Here is a 22,226-nt window from a genome sequence, read left to right as displayed (position 1 = left end):
TCGGTAGCACCCCCTGACTTACCGGCGGACGCTATGTCCAACGGGGTCAGGGGGACCTACCTGTGGCCGGGGCGGTACTAATTAAAGGCGAGGTGCCGGGCAGCCATTTTTGTTGCTGGCCGCCTCCCAGCACCTGCCCGCTTTGCCGTCCCCGGCCTTCTGTGAAGACCCTCCGCGGAGTGCCGGCTGCGTTCCGCTTCCAGTAGCGCCCAGCTTCCCTCTTGGGGCACAACCAATGAATTTCGGCCGCGGGGGCGCTAATTTTTTCGGGGCACTAAAAATAGCCCCCCGGCGGAGTTAGTGCCCCAAAGGGGGCGCGACTCAATTTTTCCCCCATGGAAGTGGTTGGAGATGGCATTGGAGTAAGAGAAAATGGGAGTAGCCAGGAGTTGAGGGAATGGCCATGAATACGGGTAGATATGGATACAGGGTGGTGCCAGAGGACTGGAGAATTGCAAATGTTACACCCTTGTTCAACAAAGGGTGTAAGGATAAACACAGCAACTACAGGCCAGTCAGTTTAATCTTGGTAATGGGAAAGCTTTTAGAAACGATAATCAGGGACAATAATCAGGGACAAAGTTAACAGTCACTTGGACAAGTGTGGATTAATTAAGGAAAGTCAGCACGGATTTGTTAAAGGCAAATTGTGTTTAACTAACTTGATCGAGTTTTTGGATGAGGTAACAGAGAGGGTTGATGAGGGCAATGCGGTTGATGTGGTGTACATGGACTTCCAAAAGGCATTTGATAAAGTGCCACATAATAGGCTTGCCAGCAAAGTTGAAGCCCATGGAATAAAAGGGACAGTGGCAGCATGGATATGAAATTGGCTAAGTGACAGGAAACAGAGAGTAGTGGTGAACGGTTGTTTTTTGGACTGGAAGAAGGTACACAGTGGCGTTCCCCAGGGGTCGGTACTAGGACCAATGCTTTTCTTGATATGTATTAATGACTTGGACTTGAAGTACAGGGCACAATTTCAAAATTTGCAGATGACACAAAACTTGGAAGTATAGGGAACAGTGAGGAGGATAGTGATAGACTTCAAGAAGACATAGACAGGCTGGTGAAATGGGCAGACACGTGGCAGATAAAATTTAATGCAGAAAAGTGCGAAGTGATACATTTTGGTAGGAAGAACGAGGAGAGGCAATATAAACTGCAGTGGGGAAAGAGTTAAACTGACATCGCTGGCAGTTTCACTGAATGGTGTAATAAAGTCCATACTTTGCAGTAGTATGCTTTTTTCTAAGTTGCTGAATTGGCAGTGGAGATAACATCGCCGGACATGCAACCATAAGAGGCCTAAGAGGATGTAAGTTCTGTTCTGGCAGGAAAGTAAAACAATGAAAGAGGCCGAGAGAGGCAGGAAAGGAGGACAATGAACCAGAAGTACAATGTTGATGAGACGCCATTTGGCATAAACAAAGGTCATAGGTGCAACAACAGCTTGAGAGATAACGGACATATACTTTTCCGATAATAAAGGCGGTACTTTAATGTAACGCGGCATAGGCAACCAATCAGTGAAGATGCATGTGGGCCAGGATCCAATCGGGTGGCAGGAATGAATTGTGCATGAGATGGCCGTGTGTATTGTAATGTATAAGAGTGCAGTGTTTGCTGTGGCAATTTGGAAAGGTCTGGCTAAGACAGATCAGACTGTTTCCCCACCGGTGCAATAAAGACAACTTGACTATCGATCTAAACCCTTGTGTCGAGTGTTGGTTTAAAATACTCCACAACAATTGGCATCACGAACAGGATCCACGCGGACGGGAGGAACGGGCAAGTGAAGCTGAGCCAAAAACGTGAGTACTTTTAAATACCACGTACAGTTAGGGCAAGGCAACACCGTCTCGTGTCCACCGCCCCCTTTGGAATCAAAGAACTAAAAGGTTTGAATCAATAAGTCAAGCGGTCTTGGGGTTAGGATGAAACGCACGGAAGGATAGGTGCAGTATGAGTTGCAAGTAGCGCGTTAACTTTGGAGTAAAAGTCTAAAGCATACCTCTGACAACTCCAGTTGCAAGTAGTGCTAAGCATACCTCTGACAACAAATCGCCAGAACAAAATTGTTGCAAGTACAGTCTCACTCTGCGAGAGTAAAGTAAGGGACGTACCGCTGACAACAATTAACCACAGGAAGTGAAAAACTCGATTGGGGACTGGTGGGGTCTCTGACACGCTATTTAGCGGACAAAAATAAAAGATTAATTGACAAAATGGTTAAAAACGATTGGCAACCGAATGACCCACCGGTAAAACAAAGAGAATGGTGGGCTAAAGAAACAAAATTAAAGGAAGAAAAGGCCATCATTTTAGTGGCTCGCGTATATTATGAGTTGAGTAGACGTACTTGAATTTGGACCACAAACGGGTGCCAAAATTGTACCCGAGTAACAGTCATTTAAGAAAGGGAATAAGGAAAAAATTAAAGTTTTATCGACACAGATGCGATCAGTTTCTGTCCAAAACAAGTAAAACACAGGATTTGCTGAGTGAAAGGAATCTTAAAAGGAATGCTGGGATCTCAGTGTGTGTGAAAGTGTGTGTTAAAAGTGTGGAAGTTTTCAGTCTTTGAAAGAAAATATCTGTCATGTTTGTTTTAGCTCCACCCACTCTTTTGTACAGAGAGCTAAAAGCGGTTTAACCCTTTGAAGACTTGTTTTGAATGATGGACAAGCGTGTGTTGTTTTAAGTTTGATAATTATTTTACAAAAGATAAGCTTTAGCCTTGAAGTCGCAGTTGCCAATGTGCCTGGAAGAAAATGAAGCTATGGTTTCTTTCTTTTTCAAGTGATACTGGTTAGTTAAAAAAAAAATTGATCTGGATTGGATTGGAGCTATGAGGTTAATTAACCTATTAAAACCAGACTTTTATTGTAGCCACGGTGAAATTCTGGTTGGTGTAAATTTGTGTAGACCGCATTGAATAAAATATTTAATGGTCTGAAACCAGACTTTAAAATAGTTAGGCCTAGAAATTCACTCTCACCAGGGCGCCGGAAGTACCGCCCCGGAAGGAGTCGCGACCGCTCGCCGGAAATTCAGTTTCAGCGCGCCAGACGGAAGCGCAGCGCTACTCGAGGCGCCCCGCATCCCTCTTGGGGTGCTGCAACTGAAAATCACAGCGCAACGTGCCGCAGCGCCACACGCTGTGGCACGGCGCACTGCGGTACTGCAGGCCTTCCTCCCCTTCTTAAAGGGGAGGGGCCTGCTGCAGCACGATCGGCGATCGCGAGTGCCGGCAAAAGAACCCGGCACCGAGGAGAAGTGCCGGGCTCTTGGGACACAGCCGGTACAACGCGGGGGAGGGCTCAGGAGGCCGGGGACGGCAGCACGAAGAGGTGCTGGCAGCCTGCCAGCAAAAAAAAAGGCCGCCACGCACCTCAGCGCCTCTACCGCCGCAGGCAGGCCCCCCTGAACTGGTCGCAAAGCAGGGGGCGCTACCAAATTTCGTGATTGGGGCGGTAGCGGGGCGCTGCACACACCGATGACATCATCGGTAGCGGCGCAGCGCTAACGGCTAGCGCCGCCATTAGCGTCCCGCTAAATTTAGCGGGAGGCGTGGCCAGTGGCGTTAAACCCACTAAGTGCCCTCTTTGGGCGCTAACGTGTGGCGCAGCCCACTGAATTTCTAGGACTTAGTCTTGGATATAGCGAACGGGTTCTGGTCCATACCATTGGCAGAGGAAGCACAAGGGAAATTCACCTTTACTGTCGGGGATAGGCAGTATACATGGACCAGAGTCCCACAGGTGTTCCACAATAGTTCATATATATTCAACCATGTACTGAGTCAAGCCTTAGATGAGTTAGACCTATCAAAGTACCAGTGCGCCCTACTCCAATATGTCGATGACATAATGATTGCATCAGAGGATGCCAAAGGACACATGGGAGCAGTACTAGCCACCCTCCAGACACTTAAGAAGGCTGGCTTTAAATTGAACCCCAAAAAGGCACAGGTTGGACTGTCCAAAGTAAAGTATCGAGGACACGAGATTAGCCGGGGGTATCAGGCACTCCCGCAGGAACGAAAGGCAGCCATAAAAGACATGCCAAGGCCAATGACCGTCCGGGGAGTAAGGAAAGTGTTGGGACTATTTAACTACTGCAGGAATTTTATATCAGACTTTGCAGGGAAAGCAGAGCTGATTCAACGGTTAGTTAAAGGGGGGAGACCCGCCACGGATAAGATAGAATGGAAATCGGAGCAGGACGAGGCTTATGCAAAATTAGAAGCAGCCCTGACGTCCGCACCCGCACTAGGATTGCCAAATATAGTCAAACCATTCCATATATATTATAACTAGCTGGGGGAGCCCGGCGATGCCAGGGCTGTTTTGGGCCGGGCGGTTTAAATCGAGTCCGAGGCTTTCGGCCCTGTCTCTCTGTCCCTCTGTGAATCTGCTGCCGGGCAACATTTCTACCTTTTAATACCTTCAAAGATGAAAGTGAAAGTACTTATAAAACGTTTTTGGTAAATCTTATGTTATTTTTAAAAGAGATACTAACTTTTTCGAAGCTGGATTAGCAGATTTTGAGCTGGAAGTAGTTGAAGCAATGGCTGCCCGATGCCTGAGTTGAAAATTATTAGTCCCGCCCACAGACGCAGCGATTGGTCAACCATCAGGTGACTTAACTGTAGGATTGGTCAATCATGACGGCACAGGATTGGGCGACCGTGACGTCAGTCAATCAATGCGAATGAGCGAATAATGAGTGGAATTTTGAAGGTTTTTTGCATAACGCACGAACAATTTTTGTCCGACCGAAAAGTAAATATGCTTACGACCGTCCTGGAATGGTAAGTTTTCTTTGGAGGTAACGCACGTGTAGGTACGCTCTATAACTTTCGAGTGTATAGACGGACAGACATACCGAAGGACAGACAGACAGACAGACAGACAGATCAATCCTTTTATTATATACTAGCTGGAGTGCCCGGCGGTGCCGAGGCTTTTTTGAGGGCATGTTGTTGTTGGAAGAGAGAGAGAGAGAGCGACTGGGGGGGGGGAAGAGAGAGAGCGATTGGGGGGGGAAGAGAGAGAGCGACTGGGGGGGGAAGAGAGAGAGTGACTGGGGGGGGAAGAGAGAGTGTGACTGGGGGGGTGAAGAGAGAGCGCGACTCGGGGGGTGAAGAGAGAGCACGATTGGGGGGAAGAGAGAGAGCGACTGGGGGGAAGAGAGAGAGCGACTGGGGGAAGGGGGGAGGGGAAGGGAGGGGAGGGGAAGGGAGGGGAGGGAAGGGAGGGGAAGGGGGGGATGGGGAGGGGGGGAAGTGGGGGGGGAGGGAGGGGGAGAGGGAGGGAGGGGGGAGAGATGGGGGAGGGGGAAGGGGGAGGGGGAAGGGGGAGGGGGGAAGGGGGGAGGGAGGGGGAGGGGGGAAGGGGGGGAGGGAGGGGGGAGGGGGGAAAGATGGGGGGAGGGGGGAAAGATGGGGAGGGAGGGGGGGAAAGATGGGGGGAGGGGGGAAAGATGGGGTGAGGGGGGAAAGATGGGGGGAGGGGCGAAGGGGGGGAGAGGAAGGGGGAGGGGGAGGAGGGGAGGGGGGAGAAGGGGAGGGGGGAGGAGGGGAGAGGAGGCGGGAAGGGGGGAGAAGGAGGGGGGAGGGGGAGGAGGGGGAGGGGGAGGGGAGGGGGAGGGGGAGGGGGGAGGGGAGGGGGAGAGGAGGAGTCCCCGAGCCCCGCCCCCCCGATGTCCCGCCCCCGATCTCCCGATCTCCCGCCCCCGATCTCCCGATGTCCCGCCCCCCGATGTCCCACCCCCCGATCTCCCGCCCCCGATCTCCCGATGTCCCGCCCCCCGATCTCCCGATGTCCCGCCCCCCGATCTCCCGATGTCCCGCCCCCCGATCTCCCGATGTCCCGCCCCCCCGATCTCCCGATGTCCCGCCCCCCGATCTCCCGCCCCCCCGATCTCCCGATGTCCCGCTCCCCGATGTCGCGAGCCCCGACCCCCAATGTCCCGAGCCCCGCCCCCCCCGAGCACCGGCCTCCCGCTCTCCGGAGCCCCACCCTCCCGCTCTCCCGAGCCCCACCCTCCCGCTCTGCCTTCCCGAGCCCCGCTCCCCACACCGAAGGACAGACAGACAGACAGATAGACAGACAGACAGACAGATCGATCCTTTTATATATATATAGATAGATAGATAGATAGTATAGACGGGAACTTCTATAATGCTGTAGTTACCCAAGAGTACGGGGGAGATATGAAGCCAATTGCCTATTACTCCACCCAACAAACCTCCGTGGTTAAAGGAATGGCGAGATGCATGGCGGCCCTCGACTGCGCCGCATGGGCAGTGCGGATATGCGAGCCTGTCACTATGTCAGGACAGCTGATATTACACACGCAACACACAGTGGTGGACCTGCTAAACACAGGCAAAATGAAGGCTGTATCAGACAGAAGGAGGGTGGCCTGGGAAACAGTATTGATACCCAAGGACAGATCAGTCCAGATTATAAGGGAACATAGAGTCAACCCCGCAGAGGGAATGCTATCAGAGAGTGAGGCACACGAGTGTCAGTTAGTGATCGAAGAAGAGGTCAGAGGAACCGTATCAGAATCGCCCCTTGAAAATCCCGAAAACACCTTTTATGTAGACGGATCTCGCCAATATATAAATGGGGAGCCACCCACTGGTTGGGCAGTAGTATCCGAGAATGGTGAAACAGTCGCAAAGGGAGGGCTTGAAGGAGGAACCTCAGCGCAGGTAGCAGAATTAGTTGCTCTCACGGAAGCATTGAAATTGGCAAAGGGAAAACAAGTAAATATATATACAGACAGTAGATATGCGTTTGGGGTAGTACATGATTATATGATAGCATGGAATAGGAGAGGATATGTAACTTCCAGAGGAGGACAAATGCAGCATGAGGAAGTAGTGAGAGACCTAGTAGAAGCGGTAAAAGGAGCAGAAGAGGTAGCAGTGATTAAATTAAAGGCACATCGTAAGATTGTGAGCGAGCAACAAAAAGGAAATATGCTAGCTGATCAGGCAGCAAGAGCAGCAGCGGACACAGAGATGCCTACACCAATAGCAGCAGGTAGAATAACAGCAGAGGAAGTGAACATTAAAAGAATCCAAGAGGAGACCGAAATGGAGGAGCAGGAGCAGTGGACAAAAAGAGGCGCAGCCAAAGGTAGAGATGGAATATGGAAAAAGGATCACAGGGTGGTAGCCCCTCACTGTATTCAGGAGAATTTATTGAAAATATACCATGAGCCGGACCATGGGGGGGCTGAATGGCATGATAGGTAGGCTAAGTATAGATTGGTGGTGGAGTGGAATGGGACAAGATGTGGCAAGATACTGCATCATCTGCGGACAACACAACCCAGGTAGGCCCATAAAGGTTAGAATGGCCCACCAGCCACAACCCAAAGGCCCCTGGGAAAACCTCCAGATAGACTTTACTGGACCCCTACCTAACAGTAGAGGGAAGAAATACTGTTTAGTGATCATAGACCAGTTTACAAGGTGGGTGGAAGCATTCCCTATCAGAGACTGTAGTGCTCAGACTGTGGCCCGAATATTTGCATACGATGTGATACCGAGATGGGGGGGTCCCATTGCAAATAGATTCAGATCAAGGTACCCACTTTACGGGAAAGGTAATGAAAGAAGTTTGTAAGTTACTGGGAGTAAGACAGAAGTTCCATATCCCCTATCATCCGCAAAGCTCAGGCATGATAGAGCGAATGAACAGAACCCTGAAAACAGCCTTAAGCAAGGCCATAGCCGAAACCGGACAGGGATGGGTGGATGTCCTTCCGTGTATCCTGATGAGGCGGAGAGCCACCCCAAACAGGGTGACTGACATCATGACTGGACGAGCAATGTGTCTGCCGGAAGGAGTAGCATCTGCTAGCGAGGGACTAGACCCTTAAAAAATAAAATTAGGAAATATGTACAAACATTGGATAATCAATTGAAAGAGCTCAAACAAGAAGTTAAAGAACAACAAGACATCAGAGATAAAAATACACAAAAGCAGGGGGCCTCGGAGCCCCTACCCAAGTTGGGCGAGCAGGTATTTGTTAAAATATTACCAGAGAGATCGGGATTCTCACCTAGATGGACCGGACCATTTGAGGTTATCATGACCAGCGATATGTGTGCATAGATATGAGGGGAAAGGGTAGATGGAAAAATTGGACTCAACTAAAACGGTACAACAATAACCCCTCTGATCTTAAATCCCACAGAAACAATGGAATAAACACCGGAGATGAGCTAACCTCTGGTGACGGCCAGACCTCTGTTTAAATTACAGATAAACATGGATCCCGTAAGATGGATTATCATAACTACCCCAATGACAGCATTTATAAGTCCAAATAACGGGCTGGAAGAAATGGACTACAAGTTAAGATCCCCTAATGGCGACTTCATGGGAGGCTTCATCATATCACACAGTTACCAGTGTGAAAAACAAGGAAAAGGATGTTACAGGTGTGACGGTACCTGGGTGAACTTGGAACAACAACCATGCGGACCCTGTAGAATGACAAATGCCAGCAATATGGTAAGATGTAATAGACACTGGCAGGTGTTGGATCAAGTAGTGGGGGATATGTCCTGAGCTGCGCAGACAATGTTATAAGATGAACTATTGTACACGGCATTACAACACCTCAACCAACAACAACAAGGATCACATCACAAAGATTAACCCTAGAACCAACAACACCCCCAATCACAACAACACCTGAAGAACGGAGGTGTCTGAAATTGACGCCTGGACCTGAAAATGGATTGGTGCTGTTCACTGAGGGAGAACAATTGTTTGATAACGTGAGACACGAAATTGTACTGGTACTAATGAACTTAACCATGTTACAATGGCCAGGATATTGTGAAAGGTTTACTAAAACTAGAGAGTTGTATGCATATATGATGAAGAATGTAATTAACCAAGCTGCTGATGCGACAGGGGATACTAATTTTAGGGGGCATGCTGCATTCCACCAAAGGATTAAGAGGAGCTTAGGAACTGATATACTCACGGGAATAAACACGGGGACATCATTCATTAATGCCCTAGCTATACAAGGAGTCCAAAGTAGTGTGGAACGACTACAAAGGGTAATACAACAGATTTTAGAGAAGGAAATTGGTTTGGTTCGACAAGGATCAGAGTTGGGGAGGACATACAATAAGGAAATTACTCGAGGGAATCAAGGTTGTAGAGGACCATGCTAGCATTATCAACAAACTAAACCATAGAGATGAGGAACGGGCAAAGGATGAGGTAGGGAGAGGCTTGTGTCATGCCTATGGCCAATGGATCACCAGACAGTTAAAACGTAATCTGGCACAGATACAGCGAGGCGAGGTACCAGACTGGATTAACAGCACACAGCTCTATGGCCTGAGCCAGAATCCAGGCCCTCTGAGTGCTTGTACCCTCAAAGGGATGACCAGAGTATATCCAGTGATACAAAAATGTAAAGCAGAAGTGACAGCAATGATAGGCATGGTACTCCTGATACCAGTGGTGGGACTAGACATGACTCCATACCCACAGTACCAGGTAACAAACAGGCACAGTGAGGGGTGAGACATACCTCCAATACTATCCAATTGATACCTATGCCATCAGGAAGAATGGTACTATGAGAGGAGTCTCCCTAAACGGATGCCACGGGAAAGGCGCGCTTACGATATGCCCACATCCGGTAGGAGAAGGCCCTAAGGATGAGTGCGGCTATAATAAGACAGAGGGGAGTGTGTTGGAATTATCACATGTTGATCACCATCACACCTGCTCGAGATATAGAGGCGAAGGGGAGTATTGTATAGCCACCACAAAGACTGAGTACCAATATAGTAACCTTGTATGTGCAATCACAATGCCTAACTTCTGCTTTACGCCAAAGATCCCTGCGACAATTGGACACACCAGATTGGTGTATGTACATTCAAGGGAGGAGATAAAACTAAATGTGCCAGATAGTCTAAAGGACGAGTTGGTCAATTAAGGAGATCTGGTAGGGGCCCCAATACCCCGCCTGCAAGAGGATCTGCAAGAAATGAAAGAGGATTTAAGTAAGTTGGTGAAACAATATATAGTGTTGCAAAGGAATCTTGGGGAATTAGAAAGGGACATAGAGGTAGAGCTACAGGAAGTCCCGTGGTATGAGAAGCCGTGGGATTGGGGAATGAATGTCAACATACACCCATGGATCCACATCATTTCTTATATATTACTGATAGCAATTAGTCATGGCTATAGGATGGGGAATAGCAGCATGCACCACTTGTAAAAAGAAACGGACCAAACAAAGAGCTAAAGCGAGTCGGAAAGAGCTAGAAAACACAAGGTTGCTCTAGACATGATGGGTACGCAGGGCCTCCCGAACCAGCGCCTGATCACCGCATGGGGCAGGAGGCACAGCGATGCTTATACATGTGGTTTAACTTGGGCAAGGCCCAAGTACCAACTGGGGGGATTGCAGAGGGGAATGAGTTAAACTGACATCGCTGGCAGTTTCACTGAATGGTGTAATAAAGTCCATACTTTGCAGTAGTATGCTTTTTTCTAAGTTGCTGAATTGGCAGTGGAGATAACATCGCCGGACATGCAACCATAAGAGGCCTAAGAGGATGTAAGTTCTGTTCTGGCAGGAAAGTAAAACAATGAAAGAGGCCTAGAGAGGCAGGAAAGGAGGACAATGAACCAGAAGTACAATGTTGATGAGACTCCATTTGGCATAAACAAAGGTCATAGGTGCAACAACAGCTTGAGAGATAACGGACATATACTTTTCCGATAATAAAGGCGGTACTTTAACGTAACGCGGCATAGGCAACCAATCAGTGAAGATGCATGTGGGCCGGGATCCAATCGGGTGGCAGGAATGAATTGTGCATGAGATGGCCATGTGTATTGTAATGTATAAGAGTGCAGTGTTTGCTGTGGCAATTTGGAAAGGTCTGGCTAAGACAGAGCAGACTGTTTCCCCACCGGTGCAATAAAGACAACTTGACTATCGATCTAAACCCTTGTGTCGAGTGTTGGTTTAAAATACTCCACAACAATACTAAAGGATACAATCCTAAAGGGGGTGCATCAACAGAGAGACCTGGAGGTATATGTGCACAAATTGTTGAAGGTGGCAGGGCAGGTAAAGCATACGGGATACTGGGCTTCATAAATAGAAGCATTGGCCCCGATTTTTGGCTTGTGTGGGAAATGGTCAGGTTTCCCCGAATGTGGGGTTTCTGACACACAAAAAAAATGGCAGCCAGCTCCACGCAATTTTCCCTCAAGTGGCCAATTAATTCCCAGCATGTGGGCAGCCTTGCTAATTGTCCATTTCTAGTCAGAAAGCCCCACAGTATGATGTCATCATTCATGGTGCTTTCAAGGTCCATGGCAAGCACTGCATCCTCTGAAGGCTTCCAAACGAACCATACAGGATGGCAGAGGAGCCTGCAGCAGCTGTGGCCAGTGCCAGACCCCGAGCTGCCTTCAAAGTCGACGAGGCTTCACTGCAGGCATTATTGGATGGGGTTAGGGCCCACAGGGAGGTCCTCTTCCCTAGGTCAGGGAGGAAGAGGCCTCCCACTGAGACCAATGCTGCATGGATGCAGGTGTCAGCAGATGCCAACTCGCTGGGAGTCACCAGAGGAACCTTGGCATTACATCTCTAACTCCTTCCTTTACTCCCCCACAGTGCCATCCAGAGCCCCCGTCCTCACTGTGGAGGAGGAAGAGGCTGTGCAGCCAGACTCCTCAGAGGAAGCTCCAACCTCTGAGGGCGCAGCGTCAGCAGAAGTAAGCGCACCTAGCACCAGCGCAGACACTCACACCTCGGGGGGACCTTCAGGACATAGAGTAGTGTTGTCACCTGGTGTTTCACAGCTCACAAGTGAGCCTCAGCAGATTCTGGAGACAGGGACAGCAGTGGAGAGTCCTCGTCGGAGGGCGCAGGACTCTGCCAGCTCAGCTCAGCTGCGCTGAATGTCGACCCTCTGCCTCTGGGTCCATCCGCAAGAGAAGAGGTGATGGATCTCCATACACAGATGCAGGAGTCTCTGGCAGATTTTGTCTCCAGGGTCGCTGCGAGTGTGGAGTGAATGGAGGAGTCCATAGCGACCATGAGCAGAGCCTTTGTGGAGTCATTGGTGCATGAACGCATCACCATGGAAAGGTTGGCAACCTCCATGGAGGAGATAACTCACCAGGGTACGGAAAACATGGTGAGTGCTCATAAGAGAATGACATCTCTTGAGGAGCGTTGGCCATCTGTTGAACAGAGAAACCAGATCTTCATGGAAGTCCTTCTGAGTAGGACTGCCAGTGCAGAAACGGGTCTCCATGGCCCCCTAAAGCGCAGCAAGGTGCTCTCAAGCCACTTCCAAGCGCTGGCCCCTTCTGGCCTGTGCAGCTTCAGGTGAGTGAGCAGCAGCCTGGTGCTCCTGGTGCTCATCATGCTGTTCCTGGTTCTGCTGCTGCCGCCTCTGCTGCTGGAGATCCTCTAATGGCAAGAAGGGAAGGAAAAAAAGGCGTCCCATGCTTCTCGTAGATGCCTCCGCTGAGGAAGCGCTGAATGAGGGTGGCGAGAGGGGCTTCCCAGGAGATCGCATTGGAGAAGTGTGTGAGGCTCCAACCTTCCACAGCTGTGCCTAAGCCTTGAAGAAGTAGCCCCAAACCTGCAACAACAAGGTCCTTCAACATACAAGTGCTGTCCCTTTAAATCGCAGCTTCTCCGATTGACCTGCAGCTGACAGCAAGCAAGCCGGCAAGCTTCACGCCAGGTCTCATCAGCGGGGTTCCCCGCAGGCGTGTTTGATGTGGGGAAAGCCCCAAAATCGCAACGGCCCCATAAAATCTACTTAAACAAGGTAATAATTGGTGATTTGTGTTCCGACGGCCAGTCCCGCCAGTGGCGGCTGGGACTGAAGCGGGTCGCAGAGAAACGGCGGTCCGAAAGTCAGACGGGGCGGGGAATCAGGCAGGGGGGGGGTCGCGACCCGCTTTTTCAGCGATTTTCGGCCCCCGGCCGCCTGGAAAGCCACCCGATGGCTGGCAGAAAATCGGGGCCATAGAGTACAAAAGCAAGGAAGTTATGATGAACCTTTATAAAACACTGGTTCGGCCTCAACTGGAGTATTGTGTCCAATTCTGGGCACCGCACTTTAGGAAGTATGTGAAGACCTTAGAGAGGGTGCAGAAAGATTTATGAGAATGATTCCAGGGATGAGGGACTTCAGTCACGTGGATAGCCTGGAAAAGCTGGGGTTGTTCTCTTTAGAGCAGAGGTTGAGAGGAGATTTGATAGAGGTGTTCAAAATCATGAGGGGTCTAGACAGAGTAGACAGAGAGAAACTGTTCCCATTGGCGGAAGGGTTGAGAACCAGAGGACACAGATTTAAGGTGACTGGCAAAAGAACCAAAGGCGATAACAAGAGGCGCAAATCAACCCAATTTTCCCCCCTATGATTCTAGGCGAGACTAGTGAAGCGGAGATTGTTCTCCCTGGAGCAGAGGAGGTTAAGGGGAGATTTAATACAGGTGTTCAAAATTATCAATGGTTTTGATAGCTTAGATAGGGAGAAACTGGCAGGACGGTCGCTAACCAAATGACACAGATTTAAGATAATTGGCAAAAGAACAGATAGGAAATGAGGAGAATTTTTTTATGCGGCACGTTATTATGATTTGGAATGCACTGCCTGAAAGGGTGGTAAAGGCAGATTCAATGGTAACTTTCAAAAGGAAATTGGATATATACTTGAAGAGGAACAAAAATTGCAGGGCTGTGAGGAAAGAGCAGGGGAGTGGGACTAATTGGAGAGCTCTTTCAAAGAGCCAGCACAGGCACAATGGGCCGAATGGCCTCTTTATATGTTGTATGATTCTATGAGAGCTTACACGGAGGGAGATGTTTAAGGAGGAAAGGAGGGCAGTGAGTTCAGAGGAGAAATGGCAGAGGAAGCTGAGATGGGAACTGAAATCACTGAGGATGAGGAGTTTCTCGGTGCAGAGGATGAGGGAGGAAAGGAGAGAGGATAGCTGGGTGAGAAAGTCAGAGTGAGGCTTGTGAGAATAGAGAACAAGGATTTTAAAGGAGAGGGATGGAACAAGGTGAGGTTCTCAAAAGGAAGAGAAAGTACGAGAGGAATAGGAGGACAGGCAAGGTGTGATTAGGTGATCAGAGCCATACCGCCATTGCAGCGGTGCTGGAAAGTATAGGTGGGAAGGCTTTGTTAAGGGGCAAGGTGTCATCACCCGTGAGCCAAGTTTCAGTCAAAGCTAGGTTGTCAATGCAACCATCCACAAAAAGGTCCTGGATGTCGAGGGCTTTGTTTGAGAGTGAATGGACCTTCTGGAGGTAGCATGACTGGGCAACAGGAAATGGAGGAAACAGGAAAGAAGGGCCCAAGAAGGGCCAAGAGCAAAAAAAAGCACGAGTTAGCTACAAGCTGAAGATCTCTCTACACTACACCAACATACCCTACACAATTGCACTTGTAGGTAATTTCCATTTCCCACAGGAACCACCCTTATATCCAAGGAAGATTGTTCAATTAGTGCTGAATTATGGAAAGCTTGGGGTTATGAATTCATGCCTAGTAATGGAATTGAAACTCAACTTATAACTTAGTACATTTATGACCCTTATGTTATCAGAAAGAGAAAAATTTAACTTGATCAACCTGTGCTCGAATTTGATTAATAATTAAGACAAATTCCAAGAAAAACAGCAGATGAAACTGAGATCAAACTGAAAAAAGAACTGCATCAACCCACTTGATTTCATAATATGTATTGGAGCTATTTTTGACTTTGCTTTATGAACATGAAGGAGTTTGAAAATAGTCTCAAGATATCTATCAATGAATTAACGACAGATGTGTCTCCACCTACTTCCTTGCATTTGTGCCTCAGCAGTCTCAGTCGAATGAATCTTGGCATCAGGATGTTTTGGCACTTCAGCATTCACATTTTGATTTGCACTTCGAACTAAAAAGATGTACATGTAGTAAATTAATTATCAAATTATCAACTATATTTGAATTCAAAAAGTAAAATATTTACTGTTAAGCTCAGTAGTCACCATTCTTCAAATCTATGCACCATGGATACTGTAGCCAATCCAACCAATATCCTTTTATCTGCTTGGCACTGATAAGTATGTTGGAGCGGTGTGAGCCTGTTGATATACATACCAACCGACAAAATTCGGAAAAGCTGATGAACAGCATCAAATAAGCTGACACAGCCCCAAAACAATCCGACAACTCAAAAAATTCACATCTGAAAAACAGCTCTAAGGAGAGGTCTATAAACAAGACTACTGTTTCAAGGCAACTGAGTAAGTTCAATTCCTTTTCAGTTCAGGATTTTCATTAGTGTTTTAAGATCATATTCCACAATTCTCTGTGTGTGCGTACGTACGCACTTATGTGTGTGTGTATGCTTTTGAGCGAGCACAGGACAATTTCACACTCCCCTCCCTGTACTTCTAGTCTGCGAATGGCTTGTGTGTTGATATGGGAGCAGCAGAGGTCTGTGTGCAGAAGCTGTTTGCTAAGGGATTGCTCTATAAACTAACTTGTATCGTGTTGGATTGAACTCTCCATAGCTCTGTGCTGGAGAACTGGTGCAGTGCTGGCCTGATGCTGTGCAGCTGAGGAAAGTAGCCTAAACAAACAGCCTAATAAACAGACTAATCTAAGGTAAACGGAGTAGCAGCACAATAAAACATAGAAATTTACCTTTAAGATTCTAGCATCAGCTTTCATCAGCTGATTTTTCTAAGTTCCATTACCCTTGTTTTAAAATGGCTTAAGTTAGATGGACAGTTCTTAGGGCATAAATTACAGTATTAAGAACAGATGTTGTCATCCTGGTTTAAACCCATTATTTACGTAGCTACACAATAGCTAGTGTGGGTGAATCTTACACCCTCCCTCACTTCCTGCGTAATTTGGGGCAGAATTTAAATAACGTGTAGCACCAGCTGATCCTCTCTCCTGTCCAAATTCTGATTCCCAAACTTTGGTCCATGGTCTTTAGTTCTAGTCGGAGCTGCCACACTGCCACCTCATCCAGTGCCTGTAAGGCACTGGTATTAATTGACAACATTGTGCTCTTAGCACCCCACAGTGTCAGTAATTCCTGACTTGGTGTGGTTGGATTTCCTGGGGGTGAATTTCCACCAGGCTCCTTGGGCCTGTCTGCAGTTCACTTCGATGGAAGAGTCACAGAAACAGTGGAAAACTCGCCGATATGAGAGACGAGAAACCACAGGGAAGTTCACCCCCTTAGGTCTATTGTGGTTGTCTATACAGGTGTATTTTCTCAACCCTAGGCAAATGTGGTTAGTCACAGTGTCACGCTTTAGTTAAAAGCATTTCATTCATCAATATGACTGTTCCATTTTGCCCGGTATTCAAAGGTTCTGGTGGATGTTGGAACAGACTTGCTGAACCACTGTGGAAGCACCTGTTGTTTTAACACAGATAATGTATTGGGTGGGTCAGTGCCAAAAAGCATATTGTACAAGCACGGCCCAACAGGGGCATGCTATCAGGCCTGGGTACAGAACTCCACTCGTTCGCTAATGCCCTGGTTTGTTTTGTCTGTCTTATTTGCTGTTCACATGTGGGTAGCATAGGATTCGTCGATGACAAAACCATCCAACTTAAAGAATATAGGTTTTCTTCCTGTTTCCATCTCTTTTTTTAAATTTCTGTTTCCATCTCTTAGTTGAGACCCGAAATACAGTTATTGATAAAATCTCACCTACTTCTGTAAATTGGTGGAAGACTGAAGCAATTTTGTGAAATTGTGCTGCTCTCCTGAAGATGTTCAGAATACTGTGAATATCACATGGCATTCAAATGCCGACATTGCCTTGGGCTCTTTCGTCTGTCAGTCTCACTAAGAATAAATGCCAGGTATCTTACCCGGAAGTAGATTGGTGTTGTATAGCCTGCGGAGGTGGTTATTGTAGCGTAGAAGGTGGACTGAGGTCAGTTCTTTTGCAGCCCTTCTATACGGTGTCATGATATTTGGAATTTCAACCGGTTCTGATCTTTTATTCTCCTGTTTCTCTTCTTCCACTTTTTCTCCTTGTATGGTAGTTAAGCTCGGCAGCATTTCATCATTTTCTACAGCAAGATCATGTGCAACAAAAATGATGAACTTTATGAAAGGAGCTCATTGAGAATTTTGCATTCTTTTGGTCATTGTAAGTAGTTGATTACAATTTTTAAAGAATTTTTCTAAAATACATTTTGAAAAATATTTCCTAAAAAAAAATCACTTGATATATTTGTTATAAAATAACTTTAGGAATAAACACTTTAACTTAAGCTTGCAATAATGTGGGTGTGAAGAATGATGGTGGGTGAATAAGGCAGGGTTCTGGTTAGATTGTGAAGCTTCTCTTTTTCTTCTAGTCTGGCACCTTCGGGGAGAGGGGCAGGTGCCTGTTCTGTGGTCGGGGAGCTATTGTTCGTGGCTCAGCATAGGCCCAGTTGAATGGCTTCAGCTGGATTCTCCTCTTGCTGGTGGGATAACAGTGGGATACAAGGCGGGATCCCGGCTACCAAGAGGAGTCCACCACTGATATGCGGGAAAATCGATGCAGTGCTACTGCGGCACCCAAAGAGGCAGTGAGGATTTAGAGGGGTGGAAGAGCCCTTTAGAGGAAAGATGACATTTTATTTTAGGCCTTGGACTGGGCCAAGGTAGGTAGGTTATTGGGGCCAATATGCAGGCAGAGGAATCCATTATTAGGCTCTCTATTTCCCTAGGTGCTGCTTACTGTCGCTACTCCAGGGACTACTGCCACCTTTCGGCTGGAGGTCCCTGGGGTCAACGGCAACAGCAGTGATAAGTAGAGAAACAGCACGAGTTGCTGGGCCAACATTCACATATGGCAGGCGGGGAAGGGACAGCCAGTGGCCAGCCTGGTGGGATGTGGGGAGTGAAGTCGAGTCTGGGCGGGAGCACGGCATTAGGCCTCACTGCCCAATTCTCCCACCCTTTCTACCACTGTCCCGTTCGATTGTGGACAGGATAGCGGAGGAAAATCTAGCCCACTGATGGACAAGTAGCACTGACAGGCCATGTATCTCAGGCCACAGCTACCAATCATGTTTATTAATAAATCAGGTTAGCAGAGGCAATAGTTACACAGCAGCAGATAGAAAATCACAGTGGTTCACTTAACTTACAAAATCTGTTACAAACCAGATACCTTTAGCAGTCTCTGCAGTACTTTAACTAACTTGCATTCTTGATGAAACACTTTTATATAAGAAAAACAAACTCAGGGGGGTCATTTTGATTTTGGTAGACAGTGTAAAATGGGTGGTATCGGATCAGTCGCCCATTATATACCCCTCCACATTTTCATTTCTACTGAAGTCAATGGAACTGAAAATGGGGAGAGATGTCTAACAGGCAGCTAATGCGACATTGCCCACTTTACATTATCGCCCCGAGTCAAAATCACCCCCATGGAATTCTCCATTTGCCTCTACTCCTGCAACAAAGGAAGGAACTAGTGAACTGGGAAAAGGCTCCAGTGTTTATCTCTCTTAACAGCTGGTGTGGAGTTGATTGTCATACCTTCCGTTGGTGAAGAACTGATTGCAAAGTGTTAACATGGTGTCTGACTATATTGGGAACCTAATTCTGGACTGCTCCTGTGGTGACTAAAGGAAATGAGTTCCCCAACGTGAACATATATTTTAAAGAAACATTTGGGAATGGCACAAATAGTGTCCTGTAATGATTATGCTCACTCACAATATGGAGCTCACGGTGGTACAGCATGTAAAACCTAATGGACTCCAAGTAACTGTCCTTAATAAAAGATTGTGGCCGAGAAATTCGCACCATTGATTGCACACACGGCTGTTATGGCCGGTTTGAAGTAAAAAATGGCGCTCGCCTCACTTCCACTGACTTCCGGCATGCCCGCGCTGGTCACAATCTTGGGAAGGGGATATCGCGGCTGTTGCCTGCGTGCGCCGGAAGAATTCAAATGAGGCAGATTGTGATGTCAATCAGTAGTGGCTTGGTGTAAGACATTTAAAAAGTTGATAAAGTGTGCAGGGCGTGCTGCTGGACATTGGCTCCTAAAAGAAGGCCTCTGACTACACCACTTACTCCCAGTCATTGAGGGCTCTACTTGCAGTCCCCCTTGGGCTGCAACATGACAGGGAGATGGAACAGAGGCAGCAAAAGCAAGCTGTTTGCAGAGGGAGGGGGAGGAAGCCTCTCAGCAGGAGGCCTTACCCACATCGGATCTTCAGGAAGCACTTCCCCTACCAGCACCTAAGCCAGGAGCAGTGTATTCGGAGGCTCCGCTTCACCAAGGAGGTAGTCATAAAACTCTTGCCACCTCTTGGAACCAGACCTGCAGCCTCAGAGCAGGGTGATGACGACTCTGCCAGTTGCTGTCAAGGTGACCGTGGCCCTGAATTTTTTCGCCAGCGGATCCTTCTAGGCTGAAGCAGGAAACATAACTAACATATTCCAGTTTGCTGTCCATCGCTGCATCCGGGAGGTCATGTACCCCAGGAGAGGGGACTTCATTGTCTTCTCTCTAAACAGAGAGAAGCAGGAGGAGCATGCACGTGGCTTTGCCAGGATATCGGGCTTCCTCATGGTGCTGCGCACCATTGACTGCACACACGTGGCTTTGCGGGTGCCACAAATCAATGCTGCGATGTATCATAACCGCAATGGCTACCACTCTCTTAATGTATAGTTGATGTGTGACCACGCCCAGCATGTCATGATAGTGAATGCCTGGTATCGTGGCAGCAGTCATGATGCTTTCATCCTGCGCCAGTCCGTTATGCCAGAAATTTTTCAGCCACCACGTTGAACCCGAGGGTGGCTGCTCGGTGACAAGAGATATCCGCTGTACACCTGGCTGGTGATTCCCCTCCACAACCCCACCACTCGTGGCCAGCAATGATATAATGACAGCCATGCTGCCATGAGAGGACAGCATAGTCTTGTTCCACGGAGCCACTGTCACTGTCCCAGGGCGGCGCCTCAGCATTCCTAGCCATCTGTTGGAGCACAGATTGCTGGACTGCTGTGACACCCTACAAGTCCCTTTCCATACCCATAGACCCAGCCACGATGGCAGCAGTCTGATTTTGAGTGACAGCTAGCGGAGCCTGCATGGGGGTAATCTGAGCTTGCGTGGTAGCAAGCTGAGCCTGCATGGCACAAGTCCGAGTTTCCACTGCAGCACGCAAACGTTGGGTCACTTCCGCTTGTGCTGCAATGGAAGCTGCGACATCACCTATTACACACACCAGCAGGGTTGGGTCCATACGTGCCCTGATGGTGTTGCCCATCACTTTCATCTTGGAAATCATAGGCTCCAAGCTCCGTGCAAAGCCCTGTGCAATATTGGAGCCGGGCTCCACCATGTTCCTTGACACTGACAAGAGGCTCTCAAGCTGCCATTGCACCAAGCATTTCTGTATGCATGCCCATCACCCTTCTTCTGAAGGCTGCCCCATCAAAGTTCTCATTTAAGTCCAGTGCAGCAGAACTCGAGTGCGACCTCGGCCTCCGGGGAGCTGGCACCTGCACTACCCTTTCCCCCTGGCCTGGCTACAGCCCACTTGTGTCTGATGACTCACCATGTGCAGATCCCGCCTCGATACTACCCACTAAATTACACGCAGTGTCATTTTCTGAGCTGGTGCCTGGGAGTGTCAGATGCAGTGACGGTGTGTTTTCTTCTCCATCACTCTCCTCCTCTACTTCTTCCCGCACAGGCTGGACTGCTGGCAGTTCTTGGGTATCTGAAAGGAAAAAGGCACAAGGGTTGGGCTGTGGTGAGGGGATGGGGGAAAAGCAAGATGTCCATGCATACACCATTAGCAGCTGGTAAGTGAGAAGAGATTCTGGGATGAAGGGAAAGTGGGATGTGAGAAGAAGGATTAGGTATGAGCATACCGTCATCATCAATGCTTTCAGCCTTGCCCAGCACCACGGCCTTAGTGACGGCCCCTCCAATGATCTCCAGCACTGCCTCCTCCAGCTGGGTCAGGTTGTGCAGCCATGCTTGTTCCTCCTCACTATGGTTGCATGCCACCTTGGCTTGCAAGAGAAAAGGAAGTATGTCAGTGAGGGTGGTTCAATGTGTTTGGGTGATGTGCCTACCATGGTTGAATAGGTTGCATTGTGAGCAAGGTGTGAGAAGCTATGATTGTGAGGTCATAAAGTCGTAAGTCCTAGGGGGAAAAATTGAGTAGTGCCCCCTTTGGGGCGCTAACTTCGCCGGGGCGCTACTTTTAGCACCCTGAAAAAAATTAGCGCCCCCACAGCCGAAATTCATTGGTAATGCCCCAAGAGGGAAGTGGGGTGCTACTAGAAGCACCTCGCCTCCCTCTTGGGGGCGCTGAGAGGATATATCGTGGCACGACGTGCCACGTTACTGCAAGCCTTCCTCCCCTTCTTAAAGGGGAGGGGCCTTGCCCAGCGCGACCCGGGGCCCAGCTGGGCCACCAGGGATCAGAGTGCTGGCAAAAGAGCCCGGCACTCAAGAGAAGTGCCGAGCTCACGGAGCGCAGCCAGCACTCCGCGGGGGGGGGGGGTGCGGGCAGCAGAGGAGGCTGGGGACGGCAACAGGGGCAGGTGCTGGCAGGCGGCCAGCAACAAAAATGACCACCTGGCACCTCATCTTAAATTAGCGCTGCCCCGGCCACAGGCAGGCCCCACTGACCCCGTCAGACATAGCGTCTGCCGGTACGTCAGGGGGCGTTACCGAAGATCGCAGCTGGGGCGCGAGCGGGGCGCTGCGTATGGCGATGACGTCATCACCGGTGGCACAGTGCCGCGGGGCGCTAACGGTTACCGCCACCGCTAAGCTCCCGCTGAATTTCACGGGAGGCGTTGGCGCACCGCGCCCTGGCGCTAGTTGCTTTGCGTCCCATTAGCGCCCTCTTAGGGTGCTAACGGGGTGCAAAGCAACTGAAATTTTCCACCATTGCGTCATAACGGTACAGAAGGAGGCCATTCAGCCCATCGAGTCCGTACTGGTATGAGGCATGATAGCTAGAGATTGTTGGTAGGTGAGTGATGGGGGTATGGTGCATTGAGCAGAGGCTGGTGGTGCAGTTGGTGGGATATGGCATTTGAAGATGAATTCTCTGAACTTGACCACTCGAGTGAGGTCATTAAACGTCGTCCGGCATTGGATTCATGTCC

General features: G+C 48.8%; 1 protein-coding gene across 4 annotated transcripts in view; it reads right to left on the bottom strand.

The window, feature by feature from the left end:
* cfap54 (cilia and flagella associated 54) overlaps nt 1–22,226 on the bottom strand; it is an 859,633-nt gene that overhangs the window by 42,136 nt on the left and 795,271 nt on the right. For all 4 annotated transcript variants that reach the window (XM_086009903.1, XM_086009902.1, XM_086009901.1 and 1 more), the window contains 2 exons: nt 16,940–17,143; nt 14,895–14,990 (listed from right to left, as the gene is read on the bottom strand). In XM_086009903.1, the coding sequence (XP_085866029.1) occupies nt 14,895–14,990; nt 16,940–17,143 (300 nt within the window). The remainder of the gene's footprint in view (nt 1–14,894; nt 14,991–16,939; nt 17,144–22,226) is intronic.

The sequence above is a fragment of the Somniosus microcephalus genome, chromosome 17 (assembly GCF_052327205.1).
Source record: "Somniosus microcephalus isolate GS21.2 chromosome 17, FLI_Smic_1.0, whole genome shotgun sequence".
NCBI lineage: Eukaryota > Metazoa > Chordata > Chondrichthyes > Squaliformes > Somniosidae > Somniosus > Somniosus microcephalus.
Note: the sequence above shows the minus strand (reverse complement) of the source record. Positions and strands in the feature narration are given on the sequence as shown.